Consider the following 20,750-nt stretch of genomic DNA (forward strand, 5'->3'; position numbering starts at 1 on the left):
GTCCGCGTCGGGTCGCCTCAACGGAGCGTAAATGGGTGCAGTAATGGCCCTAAGCCACGGTAAAATACAAGTACGTCGATTATATCGTATAGAACCCGGTTGCGAACAGCTCCACGTGGCAACACTATACTGTGCTCCATAAGCACCTTCTTGCAGCATTGTTATATCTCATTTTATCAATCCACCATTCTGCTTACGTTGCTTTATTAGAAAAGACCAAAATTCTAGAGTACGCCATGATTAAAAGATAAGTATGCACGTAAGCACGTACTTCCGGGACTTCAGCTACTTCGGGTTTCTTCGAAACAAGGCAGAGGAATGCCAACAGCGGCGATAAACCAGACGCCGTGGCGACTCGGTAACAGCGCCCGGCAGCCTAGACAGCACTGCACAGAACTACGGACGCACGTCGGCCCGCTTACGATGGTTCGCGACACTGGAAGCGTACCTCTCAGTGCCTGTCGTCAGCGTTGAACCGTGCATCTTGACCTGCGATGTTATGAGAAAGCGAGAAAAAGAATAAAAGGCTCGCATGGCCGCAAACAACGTTCCACATGTTGGCACGGCCCTGGTCCGTTTATAACGGGACTCCGTTCTGGCTCCCTCCGTAAATAAGCCGGTGCGGGCGCAACGAAGTGGGTGCACCTACAAAGCGCGCGGCTCCTTCTTAGAAGCGTCTTATTTCCTTCTGGTGAGTCACTCTGGCATTCAATCTCCCTCCTTTGACGAGCCAAGACTATATAAAGTCCACCTACGATTAGCACGCGTATTTCGCTTTGTTGAGTTGCTTGCTTTGTGACGCTTCTGTCTGTGTCAAAGCACGCCGTTAAAAAGAAACGAGAGTGCTCTCTGCAGCGAGTGTTGATCGACTCTTTTAATGTCCCATCAAGATCGACGCTTCAAGCCTAGCTTTACATAAGTTCACAAAGATAGATAGATAGATAGATAGATAGATAGATAGATAGATAGATAGATAGATAGATAGATAGATAGATAGATAGATAGATAGATAGATAGATAGATAGATAGATAGATAGATAGATAGATAGATAGATAGATAGATAGATAGATAGATAGATAGATAGATAGATAGATAGATAGATAGATAGATAGATAGAGTTATCAAGGTGAACTACAGTCTCTGTCCAGTTTGCTACCTTACACATGGGTAATGGGAGGGTGAATGAAAGTGAGAGAGAGAGAGAAAGAGAGAGCGTAGAAAGGTGAACTAAAGTCTTTGTCCAGTTTGCTACCCTACACATGGGAATGGGAGGGTGGAATGTAAGAAAGGGACAGAGAGAGAAGACAAGAGTTAAGCCTCAAATCTGTCCCCTACAGGTACTGTAGAAGAGCTCGTGCAGCTTTTGGTTACCCGCCGTGGTTGCTCAGTAACTATGGTGTTGGGCTGCTGAGCACGAGGTCGCGGGATCGAATCCCGGCCACGGCGGCCGCATTTCGATGGGGGCGAAATGCGAAAACACCCGTGTGCTTAGATTTAGGTGCACGTTAAAGAACCCCATGTGGTCAAAATTTCCGGAGTCCTCCACTACGGCGTGCCTCATAAACAGAAAGCGGTTTTGGCACGTAAAACCCCAAATATTATTATTATTAGCTTTTGGTTCGCAGCGGGTGTGCAAGAAGGTTGTGTCGTGCCCATAAATCACGCGGCCTAGCTCCGATTGAGTGCGGCTGCGCTCTGAATGAACGTCGTCGTTTGGCCGCGGAAACTGGACAGCGTAGTGTTGATCAAACGTCATGCAGTCTAAATGCTGGTGTTACGAACAGGAATCACTGAAACACTGTACGTAACATATACTTGGCCAGCGTATGACCACCACGCTTCCTACCACTTAATGCAACATTGCCTAGAGGAAATAATCGTACGCGACCACACCGTCGTCGCCGGCAAGAGCTGAAGTACAAAACATACTATTATGGTGGGTTCGCCTAGAATGTATTAAGTAACTGCCTATATACACTTTAGTTGAAAGCACCGATCACAATAGGTTTTCTTATACTTGCCGGATAGTGGAAAGGTGGTAAAAAAGCCAATCCCAACAAGCCTGCCGTAAGTACCACTTATCGGCGGCCCTATACTTACATCCTAGAAAGCTGAACCACCGAAGACACCGCGAGGTCCTGAGCGTTTGCCGCCCACACACCTCCGATGTGCGACGACAATTTTGAAGCGGCTAATCTTTACAACTTCCCAAGCACCTCGGGCACCTTTTTCTGAGTAGCGGACTAGCGCAAGCACCTATCTTTATCAAGAGTGCCTGGCAGAATACTACCCGGCCTTTTCAAGAATAAAGTGTTTCATTTGTCTTTTTAAACTCCACCATTACTCCACTGTTTCCGATCTACTCGATTCCTGTTTCCGGCACTAATTACATGGCTCTATAGTTGGCTCTATAGCATGTATTATTGCTCCCCCCAGCGCATTCACAGTAGTGCATACACAGTGTTATCCCCTCCCCCCCCCCCTTTTTTTTTAAATTGCTTACTTTCACATTTTCGTATCACAACTTACACGCACCACTCAGGTACTTCGAATGATATTAGCGATGGAATAGCTAGAACAACGTTCTGAAGATTACAAGTTACCGTAAAAGAACGTCAAAATATTCATAGGTCATGCATTAATGGTGCGGGCGTCACTCACGTTTGAAGGTTACAGTGATCTGAGTTCGTTTTCTATAAATCTAGTTAAAGAAAAGTACATCAAAGTTGCATAGCCTATATTGCGTTCAGAAGTCCGTACCAAAGCGCCTCGTGTTAACATCTTCACAAAAAGAAAAAAAGAAATACAGTGAGCTTTTAATCGCAAGACACAGTGAAAATTATGTGAGAAAGTATAACTGAAACAGTGTAACTTTTGTCTTGAACAAGATTTTATTACACACTTAAGCCCCAATGTTACTACGCCATCTGTTTTCACTGCATTGCACATCAAAATGCGGCGAAGCCGGAGTGTTAGTGATGGAAGAATGCGATGTCGAATTCAAATTATTATTTTCCCCACAGTGTTGCGAGATATGTCATCCTGCAGAGAAGTAGATTATGACATTTACGAACAAATTAAGCAAATAGCAATATATCACAGTATCAGTTATGCGTGAGCCAAGCAGGGGGAGAACATGACGTCAGTGGCTAAGAACAGAACAGCGCACAGCTGCTCGAAAGATGGATTTGCGCGGTGGTGTAGTGTAGATTTCATGTAGTGTATGTAACCAAAGGTCTAGCATATATACAGTAACTCTAGTGTAGTGCGAGGTGCTTCAATGCTCTCCGGCTTTTATCATATATATATATATATATAAATATATATATATATATATATATATATATATATATATATATATATATATATATATACACGAAGACTATATGTGATCAGCACATATTTGACTTCGCATACAGTTTTACCGTGTGTATGATCTCGGTGGCGCTTGTAAGTTCCCTCAGGGTAACGGGCCAAACTTTGCGCCGTTCGTAAGATGCGCTTAAAGGTCCCGGAACGTTGGGATACGTAAGTTATTGAAAATGCCGCAATTGACCCACATACTTTGGAGATTTCCTACAGATCCCCCATAACCTGACGTTTACTTCTTCCACAGTACCCGCTATGGTTGCTTAGTGACTTTCGTGCTGCGCTTCTAAGCACGAGGTCGCTGGATCAAACCCCGATCACGGCGGCCGCATTTCCATGGGGAATAAATGGAAAAACATCCTTGTACTTGTAGATTTAGGTGCACTTTAAAGAAGCCCGGGTGATCCAAATTAATCCGGAGTCACCCACAACGGCATGTCTCATAATGAGATCGTGGTTCTGGCACGTGAAACGCCATAATTAAGTTCTTTTTTTGTTGTTCCAGATACGAACCAGGTGTCTTGCTTAGTCAACAAAGGACAACGCGGAAACGTATATACGAACCGCTAATATATAACGCATCCAAATACAAAAAGAAAAGAACGAGGGTTCAGTAACTATTTGCAACGCTCGTAACCCAAAAACGTTAAGCTTTCGCCACGTATCACACATAACAAGCACCCCATTTCCGTCAAATGTAAACCTGCTGTGGCGTATATAGGGTTCTCTCGTGACATATAAGAAACAGCTGATAACGACAGCGTGACGTTTTCGAACATTTGCTTCACACTTTCTTTTATTATTTTTGTAAGGGCCGTAAATAAACCGCACAAGTTTAACTTCCCATCCTAATTGAGCAGAAACCATGGACGATTATTGTCAACGTAAGGGAATAGCCGAACGCTTCTAGAAGGTTCTTCGCTTTATGAAAGGAATGACGCGCCTGAAAGGGCTATTTTTTAGAGGAAGGTGTTAAAGTACAGCGCTTGTTGTTCGTTGCGTAAATCCTCAGAGAACAGGGCTGTTAACCGGCCCACCTGTAGCTGCATAGTATTAGGTGGCTACATACAAACAAGCCGATTCGTCATGTGTGCCAGCGGCTCGAGCACCCCCGTGCTAAGCGACCGCCGCCCTCCTCTCCCTCGGCCACCACAGAGGGAGAGTGGAAGGGCCGTCCTTCCCAAGCGTTCCGCCACGGCATCCAAGCCTTTCGTCGCCCCAAAGCACGGCTGCAGTGAAGGAGAGAGAGAGAGAGAGAATACAGGAAGGCAGGGATGTTAACCAGTCAATAGTCTGGTTGGCTACCCTACGTTGGGGAATGGGAGAAGGGGAAGAGAGAGAGAAGGGAGAGAGATGTAGATACGTGGACGGACAGCACTTGAGTTAAAGCCGCTCGCGCAAACCAGAAGTTCTGAGAAAACGCAAAAGTGCCTTCACTGCCTTCTGAGCTGATGATCGGTCGGGACAGCGCTCTAGAATTGTCCGTTCACTCAGAGGACGATCATCTAATTTTCTCAATGTGTTGGACAAACATTGTCTTTGTGCTTGAATTTCAGGACAATGGCACAATAAGTGGTCAATGTTCTCCTCGCATCCGCAAACATCACATGCGCAGGACTATCAGTCATTCCAATCAGTGCTGAGTAGGTATTCGTGAAGGCAACTCCAAGCCATAACCGACACAGAAGAGACGCGCTGCAGTGAAGCAGCGCGTACACGAGACCGGCCGTGCTCAAAGCTCTCGTGCGACAGCAAATGCATGCGTCTCAAAGAGCTGTGTTATATTAGCGTTCAGTGAAGAATGCGCCCTGCAAGTGGACATGCGCGGAGCAGGCGCCCTTTTCACGGACGCCTTTATTTCGGCGGCGGAATAAGTCCCGACTACCACCGACCACGAAAAAGGGGCGAGAGATCCCAACGATAGCTACTCGCTCTAAAACAGACACAACACCACACGCATAGTCTCTCAGGCTTCCGGTTGCAATAAGCACCAGTCGGCACGACGGGAAGACAGAAAGACACAGTTCAGCCACGAATCGTTTAGTTCGGCCTCTCGTATTTATAGCTCACTGCAGATTATGCATGCACCATGTGGTGCGCGCATTACGGCCAAAAGAAGACGTTGCGCAGAGACGAAAAGAAACAATTGAGTTAGTGAAATGTTACAAAGCGTAAACGAAAAAGGAAAAAAAGAAACAAGACTGTGCACTGCTCGTGTTCGTCTATTGCGTACCTCTGCGCTGTTCTCGGCTTTGGGCTGTGCTTACGTTTTTATTTTGTCGCATAGCTCGATAGTAAGCTGTACAAAGTTCCCCCATGTTAGCGTGCACATGGAACAAAAGCAATAAACCAACTCAAGCGGGGCATATAAAGGGCGTTCTCTCTCTCTCTCTCTCTCTCCCTTCTTAGCTGCGCCAAATTTAAAGAAAAATTGCCTGCGGCAGATAGCACAATTTAATCCTTGAGCCAAATTTACTCGATGAGGTGGCCGTTACTGCTACAAGAAATCAAATTGAATAATTAACATAATTACGCTAATTAAAGTATTTATTACTGAATATATTACAGAATATAGGCTTAGGAGTGAGTATCAACGGCGAATACCTCAGCAAGTTTATGTTCGCAGATGACATTGTCCTGTTCAGCAACACTGGATATTAACTGCAACATACGATTGAGGGCCTTAACCGAGAACGTGCAAGAGTGGGGTTGAAGATCAATATGCGGAAGACAAAGGTAATGTTAAATAGCGTAGCAAGGAAACAAGAATTCATGATCTCCAGTCAGCCTCCAGAGTCTGTGAAGGAGTACGTTTGTCTAGATCAATTACTCGTGAGATTTAATCATGAGACGGAAACTTACAGAAGAATAAAAAATGGGTTGGCGTGCATATACAGCAAGCATTACCAAATCCTGACTGGCATATCGTACCACTGTCTTTGAAAAGAAAAGTGTAAAATCATTGCATTCTACCGGCGCTAACATATGGGGCAGAAACTTGGAGGTTAACAAAGAAGCTAGAGAACAAAGACAGCGCAAAGGGCGCTGGAACCAAAAATGTCAGGCATAACAGTAAGAGACGGGAAGAGTGCGGCGTTCATCAGGGAGCAAACGGGAACATCCGACATTCTATCGAAAAAGATGCAGCTGGGCAAGCCACGTAATGCGCAAGGTAGATAACCGTATAGACCATTAGAGTTACGCAATGGTTGCCAAGAGAAGGGAAGCGCAGTCGAGGACGGCAGAAAACTAGGTGGGGGTGACGAAATGAGGAAATTTGCGCTGCGTTCCCCTATCCCTGTTTTGGCCTTTTCGACTCCGGTTTCCGCACCACCGCGAAGCAGCCAACCTTCGAAACCGTATACGAGAGAAAGCCGACGGGCAACTGCCAGCCAAGCAAATGGTGCAAACAATGCGGCCACTCTTGAAGTCAGCTATGACACAAGCATACACCGAGCCGATCGGTTACAGAAGGCCGGTGCGCGTCCAATGCCGAGCGAAAGGGCACCTTACAATGACGTCAGTTTGAAAGCTCTGACGTGCAGAGTATAGAACTTGCACAAGCGAAACTATAAACGGCAGTGTAAGTGACGGGGACTGTTCGGTATACAGCCTTCAAGACTTGTCTGGTTGCATTGGCTGACTCAACCACCTCGTTTCATGGTCGACCACTACAGGCGTTGCCTGTTAAAGGTGCAACAGCGAGAGGCTCCTGGTTTACTTTGACTGCCAAGGACGTCCATGACGTTAACCGAAAACCCATTGTTTAAAACTATAGACGTTGACCAGAAGCCATGCGTCCGTGGGAAATAAGTGTGTCGCGACATTAACGTCTCGACTCAACCATGTCCGATCGACGGGTCTTTTTCTTTCTCTCTTTGTAGACAGTTTCAGTTAGCAAGTATAAGCGCATCACCATCTGAATACCGCCGTAGCCTTTGCGGCGGGATTTCGTGGCGCTCAGTTTAAGCAGCGTACGCAGGGGCATATTATCGCGACGACCGACTACCTGGCACATTACTGGCGCCGCACAAGCAACGTAATCATTCGTGCGCATACTGGTTGTTCCGCGAAAACAGTGTGCAACACACAAAAAAACATTGCCACGCGTTGTTGCCGAAGAATGTGTCGCACAAGATGCAAGCGGCGGTATACGTATATACGGACAGGACGTAGGCGCAGGCCACAGCATCCTGCTCGGCAGCAGAGAGCTGTGTCACGGCGGCGAACAGGTACACCCTATACCGCTCTCCACACAATCACCACCGAGCAGTCGTTCCAGAACTCTGCGAGTTCTACACGTAAAGGGACGGCCAAGAACGCCATTGAAATGGGCCGTCTTAGTAAATTACCTTTCTACGATGAGACACACACACACACACACACACACACACACACTTACCTTGAAATGCTTGGTAGGCCCTGACAGATGCAAAGTGAACGCCGGGTGTACGACGCCCGTCCAGCAGTTGGTGCACCGGCTCACGTTTACTTCACGGATTTTTGAGCGATGTACAGCGGCTTCTCGGATGTAGGTATATGTTTCACAGAGTATACGTTCCATTCGAAAGGAACAGAAGGCTTAACTTAGCGCGGATCCCGTTCTTTCTTGCCATGGTACGGCCCAAATATGAAAAGAATTATTTAAAAAAAAAAACATAGCTGACGTCACACTTGGTGCCGGTGCTGAAGCTTTAATGCAGAATTCAAGAAAATGAAGGTGATTCCTTCTTTTCTTAACGGTGAATTCATTTGTAATGATCATAAGAGTCTTTTCTGGCTAAATGCGTGAAAAATATCTCAGCAAATGTTTCATCAAAAGTCGGAACTGAGCTAGTGGGGCTTTTTTCACAGCGCCTTTAACAAGTGTCAATGAATGTAAGTTCATAAACAAATCATGCTTAAAGGAAGCTATCCTTCTATATATATATTTGTTCTATATATACTTTGTTCTGACAGTGAAAATCAGCAAGTGCACGTAAGCACCTAACTTTTTTCTTTTTAAGTGCGAGACGGAAGAAGCACACGTACACAGCTCAGCAGTCCAACTTCACGAATCACGTGTCACTTTATTCTTACAGTATACAAGTCTTAAAAAAAAAAAATGACTCTATACATCACATAACGCGCCAGTCACTTTGCAGCGCGTGCAAGTATATCTTAATATGTATAATGTATATATATATATTTATTTATATATGTATGTATGTGTATAATATGTATAAGTAGAATATCGTACACGTCGAGTAGCGACCCCGTCGCCTTGTCTTTAAAAACATGGGAGGAAAAAAATGAATTAACGCCGGGCGCCAAGGGCTGACTAGGGGTGGCCGCAGATATTTCTATGAACGCCGCACTTAAGGTCCTTGCGTACAAACTTTTTTTCACATCGAGTGTCGCACACAGGGCTTGAAAGCGAAATGCCACGTGCAGAAACAACGGCCCAAACCCAGCCCGAAGAAATATACAAAGCCCGCAAAAGGGGGCGGTCCATTCGTAATAGAGAACAACCCTACGTCGTTTGTTCATCGCCGGTATAAAACTGGCGCGGCTATCTAGTACACTTGCAATTCAAAATAAGAAAAAAATGTTCTCAAAACATCCTTCGAAACTTCAAACTCTGCTGACAGTTGTTGGCCAGAAAAAAAAAAAAAAACCGTACAGAAATCTGATCTCGTGCGACCGTTGCAAGCTGTACACCTAAAATTAGCTACACAACACGATTACATGAGCCACGCTATACAAGTACTTTCGGCAAGCTTTCGCTTGTTCGTTGCCGCTCTCGGACAGGACATCGGCGAAAATGTAGAAATCAACGATGGCTTCTACCACGTGTTCGTGCGGATAACTTCGGAAATTGCCTAGCGCGGCAGAAAGTAAATTTCGCCAGAACGGCTTATCCAAGAAAACTTCCCGTTGGTCGAACAACCGAGGACATGGGGGATGATCGGCGCGAATAAGCGACGCGATGATGCGAAAATTACCCGGGTGTTGCGGCCGACTTACGTTCATCAGTTCACGCTCCGATATACCACTGATCAAACTGATGCAGTGCCTAGTGAGAAACCAACCATAGTTAATATACAAACTTTCCATACAGACAATCAGCTCACCCGACCGCTCACCGCGTTAGAAAAGCGGGAGGACTTCGCCTTCTTTGGCCATACCTGACCCCTGCACCGTATAAACGCATATATCATCACAAGCGCGGAGTTCTATCGAAGCCGGCCTTGACTGCTTCGGCAAGATTGATCGTTTCGACATGCAATGCGCTGTCACGCTGCAAGTCAGAAAGCAGTTCGGAGAAACGAGCTCTGCGCCGTACAAAAATGCGGCTTATCACTTACGCAGTCTCGCAGTTTCCCCGTCTCTCTCGCGAACAAGTAAAATGGCTCGCGTACAAAGTTCACGAAGTTATTTCGCAACATCGAAAACCTAGCTGGAACGTCGCGCGCCTCTAGTTTGCGTAAGCCAACACGGCCGTCGAGGTGGCCGGGGCATCTCGCCTTGTATACATAAAAACCTGCGCTCTTCCAGCGAGTGGGAAAGAAAAGCGGCGTCGTCGTATAGCTGCAACTTGGCACTGTTCTTGCGAGCACCAGTTCTCAATGTCTCTTTAAGGGGGACTGCACAAGTCGGCCTTGACGTATACTAAATACGCAAGGACGTCTAGCGCGGGAAAGAAAAAAAGAAAGCTCGCAGCGATATTAATACAGCGCTTAACCACCGCTGCACTCCGTATTAGTAGGCCCATGCATCACTGCCGCTGGTGAACAACCAGTAATGAAGATCACGTGGTACCGCGGCGTCTAACCAGATCTACAAGCTTCGCCCTTCAGATGCAAGTGCAAAGCTTAAGACTACTAATTGCATGATGACTTAGATTTTCCAGCTTCAAAGCTTTAACATCGATGATGATTGCCCGTACTTATTAATGCATCCTGTATCTCAGCTTCATTTTTTGCCCGAAGCGGCCAAGTATATCGCGGCAGTGATCACTCGGTGTGTGGCGGAGCAAGTGTCTACGCTCTATGTACGGCCTTCGTACACTTATGATGCAACCAGTGCGCGGTTGACTCGCACCGACTGCACGCGGAACTAGCGAGACTTAATACGTAAAACTTAACGGTATACACGACACAACCCCCACCAAACGGTGTTGCAGGCGCCTCTACAAAGCGACCGGTTAGTGCAGCGCACCTTCGCTAGGGGGACAACGTGGCACCATATACTTGAGCGTGGGTTGCCTGCAACAACGTCAGCGCAAGTGCACTAATCTCTGAAGATTAAAAAAAAAAAATACGAGGAAAGGAGGTTCCGGACGATCGGAAAGGGGGACACCATCGACCACTTGCGCTTCGCATACACAACCGGCTTTAGAAAAAATACATCACAGATTCGTTTAAGCACGAAACAGCAGAGCGCCACGCTTCAAGCTCTGATATATTACCTACGTAAGCGCTTTCACGTATAAACATATGGCGCGACGCTGCTCATCAGAGACCGCATTCATTTAGCGAACTACGAGCTGGATTTGGGCCGACCGCCAATCGCACGCATGGTGCGGCACCGCGTGCTACATCTGGTCGCGGCAGACACCTACGTTGGTGTGCTACGTCATAAAATGCAAACGCAAATTTTCCAGGGATGTAAAAACTTCTGGTGGTCCGAGAAAGCACTCCTGAGTACAGGGGAGAAGGAGAGGGGGGGAGGGGGGCGAACGAAAGACCGGACTAAATGTCTTCAAGGATGCAGCCTGTCGAACAAAAGTGCAACCAGTAGTTCACCAGCTTCACATAAATTAAAGGCTGAAGAAATACGGTCGCGAAAGCGGTAAATCTTATCGTAAAGAAGCCAGAGAGGCCAAGACACCTGTGGAATATTTTGGACATAACGAGGCCTAAGTAAATCGGGGAGACAAACCCTATTATGCGCTTCGCGAAATTAATGCGACAGGGAAAATGACAGCGGAGCGATGACATTTTTTCGGTCGGCTCCCGAGTATCGCGAGCAGTGACGATGTCGGCTGTGCCTGTATCGATCCGGCGTCGCGGTCTTTCCTTGCCCCCCCCCCCCCTTCCCCCAATCGCTTACCCCCTATAGTTACAACGGGGAGTGTTCTACAGACCACACGAGCTGTAGTACTATCGGTAAAGCTGACAGGTCCCTTGGCATGAGCCACTGCGTTCCAGCAGCTGTTTTGTGCAGTCAGTCATCGCCACCACCATTGGACCGCGACTCGCAATCATCCCGTCCCGGTAAGGTGACTGCCTCGAGCATTCCAGTTATATCTAAAACAAACGGTAGATGATTTCTCAGGCGAAGCCCCGCAAGTTTCACGTAGCCGGAATTCGTCGTCGCCACGTGGCCAGATGTCACGACTCGGGCAAAGCTGCCGTGCAGTTCTCGTTATCTCGGGGCCGCCCAGCCCCACACTTCGAATCGAAAGCATGACGTGGTCCACAAACAGGCGCTGCCGCTTCCAAGATGGCACGCCGCGGTGGCAAACCCGCATCGAGGGCAGCCGCAGCGCCACTCTCGCCAGTCACGCAGAAGTGGTTCCGACAATGCTCCCAACAATGCTCCCAACAAAAACTCCCAACAATGCGCACAGGTCGGACGGCGCTAAAACATGACATCACTCCTCCCTTACCAGCGCCTAGGAACAAAACCGATCACTAAATCTTCACACTACCGCTGACATTCCATTTTGTTTTTTGCCCGTCCGTCGTGTCCTGACGCCATGGCAGTCGAAACACAAATCCGACACGCAAGTCCGCGGTTGCGGCGAGGGGCTGCTCTATATGCCCACCGAGTTGTCACTGGCTCTCCGAAGCACCACGGCGTTATAGTTCATCACTCCACGCAAGGAACGGCCACGCTCACGTGACCGATAAGAAGCAGGGCTCCTTTCATGCATGCACAAGACACGGTATTGAAGCAAAGGCTCGCGCCTGTGTGCGGTTTTCGCTTTTTTTACAAGCGGGCTGCGATCACACAGACGAAAAGCGAGAGTCTCCAGGCCGTCTTCACCCTTTGTTCGGTTGTCCGCGCTTTGTTCGCCGTCCGGAAGTGCGGCGGTATGGGAACAAGACGACGCGACCGCTGCCTCAAACGTGCCGTTAAGGTGCAGCGATAGTGGAACAATGACGTGTGACAGCGCTTGATGTGAGGTTCTGTACAGTTCAGAACCTCGTTGACAACTGTCATGTCCGGTGAGAGTTGGTCTGCGGTAGCCGCTGGCACGAGTCCTGGTGTCCACCCGACGCTGCAGTGCCGTTGCCGCTCTGACCACGCAGGGCGAGCTGGTAGGCCACCTCGAACGCCTGGCCCAGCGTCAGAATGATCTCAGTAGCCAGCTCCTGCGGAGGTGCGAATAAAAGGGAAAATGGGAAGGGGTCGGGTAGGGAAAATCGTAAATTCACGGGAAAAACGCGTTAGCTGATACAGCGGCGCAGTTAAAGCAGTCGCGTCAACTCAAAACTAACAGCAGGGCAATTTGATTCCCGTTCATCGTGAATACTGCCCATTACTGGCCTCGTGCGCGACCGTCGGCGACAGCGCTAACTGCGCTCCGGTGACGTCAGCTGGGGAACTCGCCTTAGTCGTCTGCTACGTTCCGGCTGAAATAACGGCATTTTATTTCGGTTACTCCTGCTCCTGCTGAGTGTTCGCGCATCATGGCTCCCTCTAATTAAATCCATTTTTTTTTTCTTCCTGGTGTTATTTCTGTACATGTCAGCATTATAAGGCCAGCAAACATTTTATTGAACCTCCCATAAAACCACAGCTGCCGTTGTCAGGGGCCCGATCACGGTTGACTCAGTCGCGAAAGCTCACGCCGAGTAAGTAAACTAGTATTTCCAGCTTTGGAACCGAAACACGATATCGAAATGCGGCGTCGACTAAGCGGCACTGTAGAACGCAAATTTTACCTTTGGCTCATAATTCCACTCGCTAGGTAAAGTTCTTGCGGACAAGAAAGATTTCATTTCCCAGACAAGCAGTTACTCCGGAAGAGCAGCTGCACCACGCTTTATCATGTTTCGCAATGGTCAAACAGGTACCTTCGTCCAACAACCGTCAAACAATGCCTTCTTGCAAATGAATTTTGATGATCATACTTCAACAACCATAATAGGACTTGCTATTTTAGGATAGCATGTGATTTAAGCATGTCAGTATTGCGTGCGTATATATTCTGTTAGTATGACTTGCATGGCGAGCAGCAGAGAATATATATTGCAGAACTTATCTCACGATGACTTTAGAAGGTAATGCGAACAGCAGACGAGCAATGTAGTGACACACCATATTCCAGAAGTAACATTTATTTAACACATGTAGTGGTAACTCAGACTTTCTTTGCTTCGGCTATATGCCACAAACTTCGACGGCACTCGCTTACCAAGCTCGCGCATGATCATGGAGGCAATATGACGACTGTCACCGCCATAGTGACGATGTAATGAAGAAGGTATGATATCGACTGAACGACAAAGACGTATAACGACGATGGCATGACAACGAGACGTCGATTCTCAAATTATGACGACGGCATAACGACGACAACGTGGCGACGACAACATGAAGACAATGAGATAAGAACGACTGTACAACGACGATGGCGAGACGACGACGGTACGACAACCGAATGAAGAAGCGGGAATTAGGACGATGGCACAACCACGACAGCATGCATGACGACGACGGCACGACAACGGATGCATGATAGCGTCTGTGTGACGAGGATGGCATAACAACGCATAATCACGACTGAATGACGGCCGCATGATTACGATAGAATGACGAACAGGGACTGACGTCAGTGGATCGACGAAGGTGGTATAACGATGACGACATGAGAACGATGATGAAACGACAGCCTGACGACAATGGCTTGACGAGAGCCGGATGACGAAGTTACAATGATCACGATGTAACGACCGCAAAGGCGCTGGTATAACAACGAATGAATGACGACTGAATGACTACGACGGCATGACAACGGCATCGAGGACATGGGATGACAACGAGTGTATGATGACAATGGCGTGACGATGGCTGTATTAGAAAACTTCTAGGACGACGACGGCACGACCAGAGTCGGATGATGAAGCTGGAGTGACGATGATGGCATGAATACGACGGCATTATGACGGCGGTCTGACAATGCAGGTCCGAAAGCGCCTGTTTGACTATGGTGACTTGATAAGGACGGCATAATCACGATTTAATGGCGACAGTCTGATTACACTACAATGACGAAGTAACATTGACATCGATGAACCATCGGGCACTTGAATTTCCTTTTTATTGAAGAGGCCCCAAAGGAGGCGAGACAGAGAGAGAGAAAGTCGGCCTGAGCTATAGCTTGCTCTGGCCTGCTACTCTACGGTGTGCTACTCTACATTGGGGGAAAGGGACGGGGAGGAAAAGGGCTGATGAACCATGTGAGGGGAAAGTGCGTATACAGTTGTGGCATCTCTATGCCTTGCGTCTAGCCCATGCGTCTTGTAGAAATGTTATAGCGGCACCTGTAATCAAGGCTGCGCTGTTTGCCAAGGCCAAGGACCCAAAAGAAACTCGTCTGATAGCGGCCTCTTACGGACAGTTTGCAGGAACCTACCTACCTACCGCAAAGTGCTTGGGTCGAGCCACAGAATTCTTCGAAAAAATGTACCCGAAGAAAACATGAATATAGATTGAATGAATAGAAGGAAACCAGCTGGTGCATACATTCATAAATTTTTGCAAGCAAGAGCCATGGTCTATGTAGTTTACGGATAGTGCGCGCCAAGATCGGAGTCCTACACGCACAACTCCCTGACACATTCATCTGCATCGATGGAAACGATATACGAGTGCAGACTTTCCCGTAAGGCTCGCTGACGAATAATGAACCATTCAGCAACATATTAGAAAGCGAAACAAGCGGCGATTTAGTGCTTACGTAGGTCTGAACTAGCAAAACCTGGCCTCGAGTATATTTGTGAGTTCTGCATTAAGAACGCCCCATTGTGCGCGCAGAGTTCGTGTCGTTGCGTAATAATGTGAAACGTAAACGACGAACAACCACGGCTTCTACAGAGACAAAAAGCTGTTCTCGCATTCCGAATCGAGTTCTGAAAGCGACCCAGACTGCAACGAAAAATCAACAGCAAGTTCCGTCCAGTTACTATACCGCTGGATGGATGGATGTGTGTTGTTTAGTGGCGCAAGGGCCAGGTATGGCCAAAGAGCGCCATGACTGATAATGTTATGTTAAGCGCTGATTTGTGAGTTGCGATGGTGGGATGTAACATGGCTGTAAAGTGGCCTAAAAGCAATCAGTGTCATGGAAGCGTAAAATAACTTATAGTATAAAAGTATAGTATATATATATAGTATAACTATACCGCTGGGGATGTCGCTTTGATGCGACTTCAGTGCGCGGATTACACATGTTTAAACGTCGGATTCGCGCGTTCGGCGGCCTATCTTATGGGAGTGCACAACGCATGTGTTCTGCTTTCAAGATCTTAAGTTGTGACTGTGACCATAGTATCGCCTTTTTCCGGACTGTAGTCTGCGGACTATGCATGTTTATGCTGAAATTTCGAACGATTCAGTGTATATATCGGTGCGGGCTATACATGATTTATTTATGATCGTACGCGCGATAAAAAATGAAACGAGGCCTGACTGCACCAGCAACTCTTTACTGCGCTACATCACATAGCGAACCTTGCAGACAAATGTTTAAAACATACTTTCTGCTGAAATTCGACCCTTCTGATTATACCTGCCGCGGCTGCAGTTTACAAAAGATGGAAATGTATGTTTTTCACGCAGTCTCCCCTGCGGATTAACAAACAACCAGCAGTATATGTGTATATATAATGTACTCCAATGCACAGTTACGCCCGTTGAAAGAGAAATCGCGCACTCGACACGTGCTATGCGCAAACATACGAGCAAATAAATCGCTACAGAACACTTCGGCACAGCGTCACCGCTCCACACTGTTGGCGTAAACAGCTGTGGTGTCACCTCCGCTGGAGCCGCTGCGAGGATACGCCAGCGAGGGCGCTGCTGGCACCGACACAATATGACACAAGGCATTGATGAGGCTTAGCGGCGACGTCTTTCGCTTAGACTTGATCGCTAGAATTATTCAGTCGCGTTTACCGTTAATACTATAACAGCCTAATCAATTAGCGTAAAAAAGTACCCGCTGTACGCTGACGGTAGAGCTGCTCATCAGCTACGAAGGATCTTGAATCACGGAATTCATAACATACCGAAACGTCCCCGGCGGGTTTGAGGGATGCCGCAGTTGAGGTCTCTGGGTTAGTTTTAAACCACCAGGTGTTCTTTAACGTGCGCCTAAATATAAATACACGATCCTCTTTGCTTGTCGCCGTCATCAAGATGCGAACGCCGCGTATTTAAGTGTTCACTTAGCGGACTGGCCATTCCAGCCGCCACCCACTGGTTGGAGCTCCTCTACCAGTGAGGAGGAGACTGGCTGGAGGAAACTGTCTCCTCGCTGGTATACCCTAGCCTATACAATCAGCAGTTCCGCTGCACCGAAAATGTACAGTCCACTATAGCTGGACACTGCGCCGTAGCGCGGGACAGCACGTCAACGGCGTTCTTGCGCCTCGATTAAGCTACGAGTACAGAGCACGTGTGCACTACACCAAGTACTCCAGCAGTGCTTCGTTTTCCTATATAAGAATACCGAATGGCGCAGCAGGCCACGTGAGACGCTTTCGAATTTTTCTCACACGGAAGAGAAAAGCAGCGAAGTAAGTCGCATTTTAAACTCAGTGGTCTATTCTCATTTTGCTCTTGTAAATACAGCGCTTACGTTTTCTCTTGACCAGCTTAAACTAACGCGGAAGAGAAAGTGGCACTTTTTTTTTTTTCAGGAGCGATCTTTCTTGTGCGCGCGCTGGCTCCGCGTAGCTTTCCCTTCAATGCCACAGAAGGTTGTCCGCGCATGCATTACAATAAAATATGTACACACCAATGTAGAATAAAGCTGCAGAAGGCTATATGGTGCAAGTTTCTGCGTGGGACTGTAAGGTGACGTCCGCTAAGGTAGCGTTTAAAAAATAATCGAGGATGTTTTAACGCTGCTCGGTTATGCGGGACGCCCTAAGTGGGTGCTCGGTTTATTTTTGGCCACGCGAGATTCTCTAGCATACAGCTAAATCTCACAAAAACGGGATCGCTGTAGCATTCCGCCTCCGTTACAACCATCGATCTGATGCAGGTGGGCATGCCGCTATTCGAAGGGAGCGCAACATCACTTCTCAAATTAAACATATGCTCGGGGTTAAGCCTGTTAAGCCATGTACGTCAGAATTTCATCATCCTGCGTCTCAGAGGATCCATGTAATCTTTGAAAACCTATCGGATGCACGACATGCTATAGGACAAATTTGCAGCCAGTAGTTTCTAGCCTTTTTTTTCCTCTCTGCTTGTACAACACGCACCGCGATGAAACGTTCAGCCACAGGCATAATTACTGGGGGGAGAAAAGAAACTAACCCTTCACGCCCTCGGCTTTTGAGATATAGATGGCATTTCTTATCTTAGGAAGCGATCGAGGAGTGCAGCCCTTCTAACGCCAATGACCGCCATCCACAGCGGCGTCACTAAGGCCAGCTCCTTTCGTACCAAACGAGCTGGCAAACGACCGGAACATTCGTTCCCACACGCAGCAAAAAGCAGGCTACACATAAAAAAAAAGGAAGGAAAAAAGAAAGTTCCGCAGAATAAAGAAAACCAAAGATGCCAATAAAAAGAAAAATAGGAAATCAAAAAGAAAGAAGGGGGAAAAAGAACGCCGTGGCGCAGGGATCCCCCCTCTCGATCCAGTTCTCATAGTTTTCTTAACTTCCTGCAGAGGGCACCACCAGTACCGTTCGCGACGAGAATAGCGCCTGTTTCGCGACGCCGAGTTTCGATTCGCCTTTCGGAACGAGAGCTGCTGATGCGCGCCGAATGGCGCCGTTTAAAACTGGATATCCTTACCATCTGGATTTTCTGCTATCTACTTAAATGTAGAAAGGAGAGAATGTACTTAGGTGCAAATAGTAACAGCAATATCCCCAAAGCACAAACGCCAAAATTAAATAAGGCTAACTCCTATATTACATACTTCTTACACAAAAACAAAACAAGTCACTGTTGTGAAAGGCAGAGTTTCCTCGAGTAAAATGGCGCGAACGTGAGGGACGTGATGCCTACCACTACCACATTTAAAATACAGATTGAGCTCTTCCAAAACTCCTAGTAACGTGTCAAGCTACAAAAATTTACCGTGATATCAGTACCACGAACTTTCTTTTTGAGAGGGATGGAGTGGTACACACAACACTAATTTCGTGTTAAAGGGCCTCTGAAACGGTTCGGACAAATTTTGTAGACGCGTAGGGCACAGCTTAACTAGAACATTCGCACCAACATTTGAGTGAAGCGTTACGTATTAATGGAGCTACAAGCGATTAAATGTTATCCTCCTCCCTAGCCATGCTTTTCCTCCTCAACTCGTTCGCCGAGCGATCGGGGCTGCGTCGGGACTGGTTCTGCGTCACGAAGCGACGTCACATCGTCCACTTCCGGTTGTTTTGGAGACCGCCCCCGCCCGCGCGAAACCTCTCCGCTAGCCGCTTGGCCGTCGACCCCAAGCGAGAGCTATCGAAGCAGCGTACGTTGCGAGCATTCTGTCGCAGCGCCGAACATGTCTGGTATTCCGGTAACCACACACTAGCTAACGTTTCGACGGAACAGTGGAGGCAAACTCAAGCTGATGAAGGAACTTTAGCGTAGACGTACGTGAGCTGCCTGATCGGTCTCTACGGTCCAGCCACCCGTTGGCGCAGAGCTTAACCAGCCAATGTTAGAGCAAATGTTTTACACTTGCTCTAACCAAGTGTAAAACATTTTAAACATTCACAAAAGCAACGTGTTAACGATTACCCTCTTGCGAAAAATTTACACCAGCAGGAAAGAACGCAGTTTGTTACTGCTACTGGGTCTGGTTGAACTCTATGCCACCAGGCGGCTGCACCATGCAGACCATTCACATTTGCACTTCTGTTCATTCCTTGAAACGACACGCAAGGGGACACGGCCAGGCCCTGTCCCCTTGCGCTTGCGTTTACCCAAATACCGGAATCGTAAAACGCTATTGCGTTAGTAATCTTCCGATGTAAAGTAACGGCAGCAATCGCGCAAATCCTGGCGCCGATCGGATAGCGGCAATCCGATGCGCTGTAGCCAGTCCGCTCGTCTACTGGCTTGCAGAGGGACACGATGTCGCAGCTTGACATATTGCCAGTCGCTACGTTTGCAGTCCACAACGCAACGAAGTCGAATCATAGCGCTCGCGAAAAGACAGACCGACACTGACGGCGGAGCTCTCGTCAAAGACGCAGCACGTTGTAACACAAACAGAAGACACTTGCTGTGTGCCGGAAGTGCTTAAGTGTACTGAAAAATTGTTCTTGTGCATCCCCTTTATGTTGCTTTCTTTTTATAAAAACAAATTAACAAGCATTCCAACTATTACGAACATCATTTATTTACCATAATGTTGGAAAAATTATCGATCACGCGCCCTGGTCAGCCAATCGGATAGCTCGCCCCCACTGATGTCATATCGGTGATTTGCGTCATATGGGTAGCGGCGGCTTAAAGTTCCGCCGCGCAGTGTGCTGCGATCGGCAGCGATGTGCATTTTTAAACCCTTATAATAAATTACACGCTTTACGCGGAGCACTTAGATGCGTCAATTAATGATCAGAAGCACCTACTCTAACGACTCAGTACGTTTGTAGAAAATCGTCAAAATCGTTTCAGGGTCCCTTTAAGGCGGTACTGACACGATATTTCCAAGTAATTTCTTTTTCGTTAAATGAAGGTCCTGGAGCTCTATACCTTACCAAAAATAGTGGCAAGCATCAGAGCGCGAGAAATAATTGAATATAACGAATTTTCTGCAGCCAGTTTCGGTATCGCTTCTCAGGGGGATACTGTTTCCTGACGTGACGAGGGAGCAGGGCATTGCGACGTTTTGACACCCGCTCCGGCTCGCTCGGTCGTCCGCCATGCTGCTACATCGGCCATCACAATGATCAACAGCATACGCGGCGACTGAGCGAGCCGGAGCGAGTGTCAAAACGACGCAACGTCCTGCTCCCTCGTACTATGTCGTGGCGTCATGACATGGCGACACAGTGCCCTTCCAGAATCGAAACTGAAACTGACCGTAGAAAAGCTGGTGGACTTTTCGGTTAATTTCGATCCTAACGAACGGTTAGGGTCGCCGCCCATTTCTGAGCCCAAACATTCCTTATTTAGATTTTAAAACTGGCTTGCGGCA

At 47.6% G+C, this 20,750-nt stretch overlaps 1 protein-coding gene across 3 annotated transcripts in view; it reads right to left on the reverse strand.

Moving 5' to 3' along the window:
• Positions 1-8,408: 8,408 nt before the first annotated feature.
• Positions 8,409-20,750, reverse strand: part of LOC142579624 (uncharacterized) — a 111,447-nt gene continuing 99,105 nt past the window's right edge. For all 3 annotated transcript variants that reach the window (XM_075690016.1, XM_075690017.1, XM_075690015.1), the window contains one exon: positions 8,409-12,732. In XM_075690016.1, the coding sequence (XP_075546131.1) occupies positions 12,577-12,732 (156 nt within the window). In that variant the 3' untranslated portion in view covers positions 8,409-12,576. The remainder of the gene's footprint in view (positions 12,733-20,750) is intronic.

This window comes from Dermacentor variabilis, chromosome 4 (genome assembly GCF_050947875.1).
Source record: "Dermacentor variabilis isolate Ectoservices chromosome 4, ASM5094787v1, whole genome shotgun sequence".
Classification (NCBI taxonomy): domain Eukaryota; kingdom Metazoa; phylum Arthropoda; class Arachnida; order Ixodida; family Ixodidae; genus Dermacentor; species Dermacentor variabilis.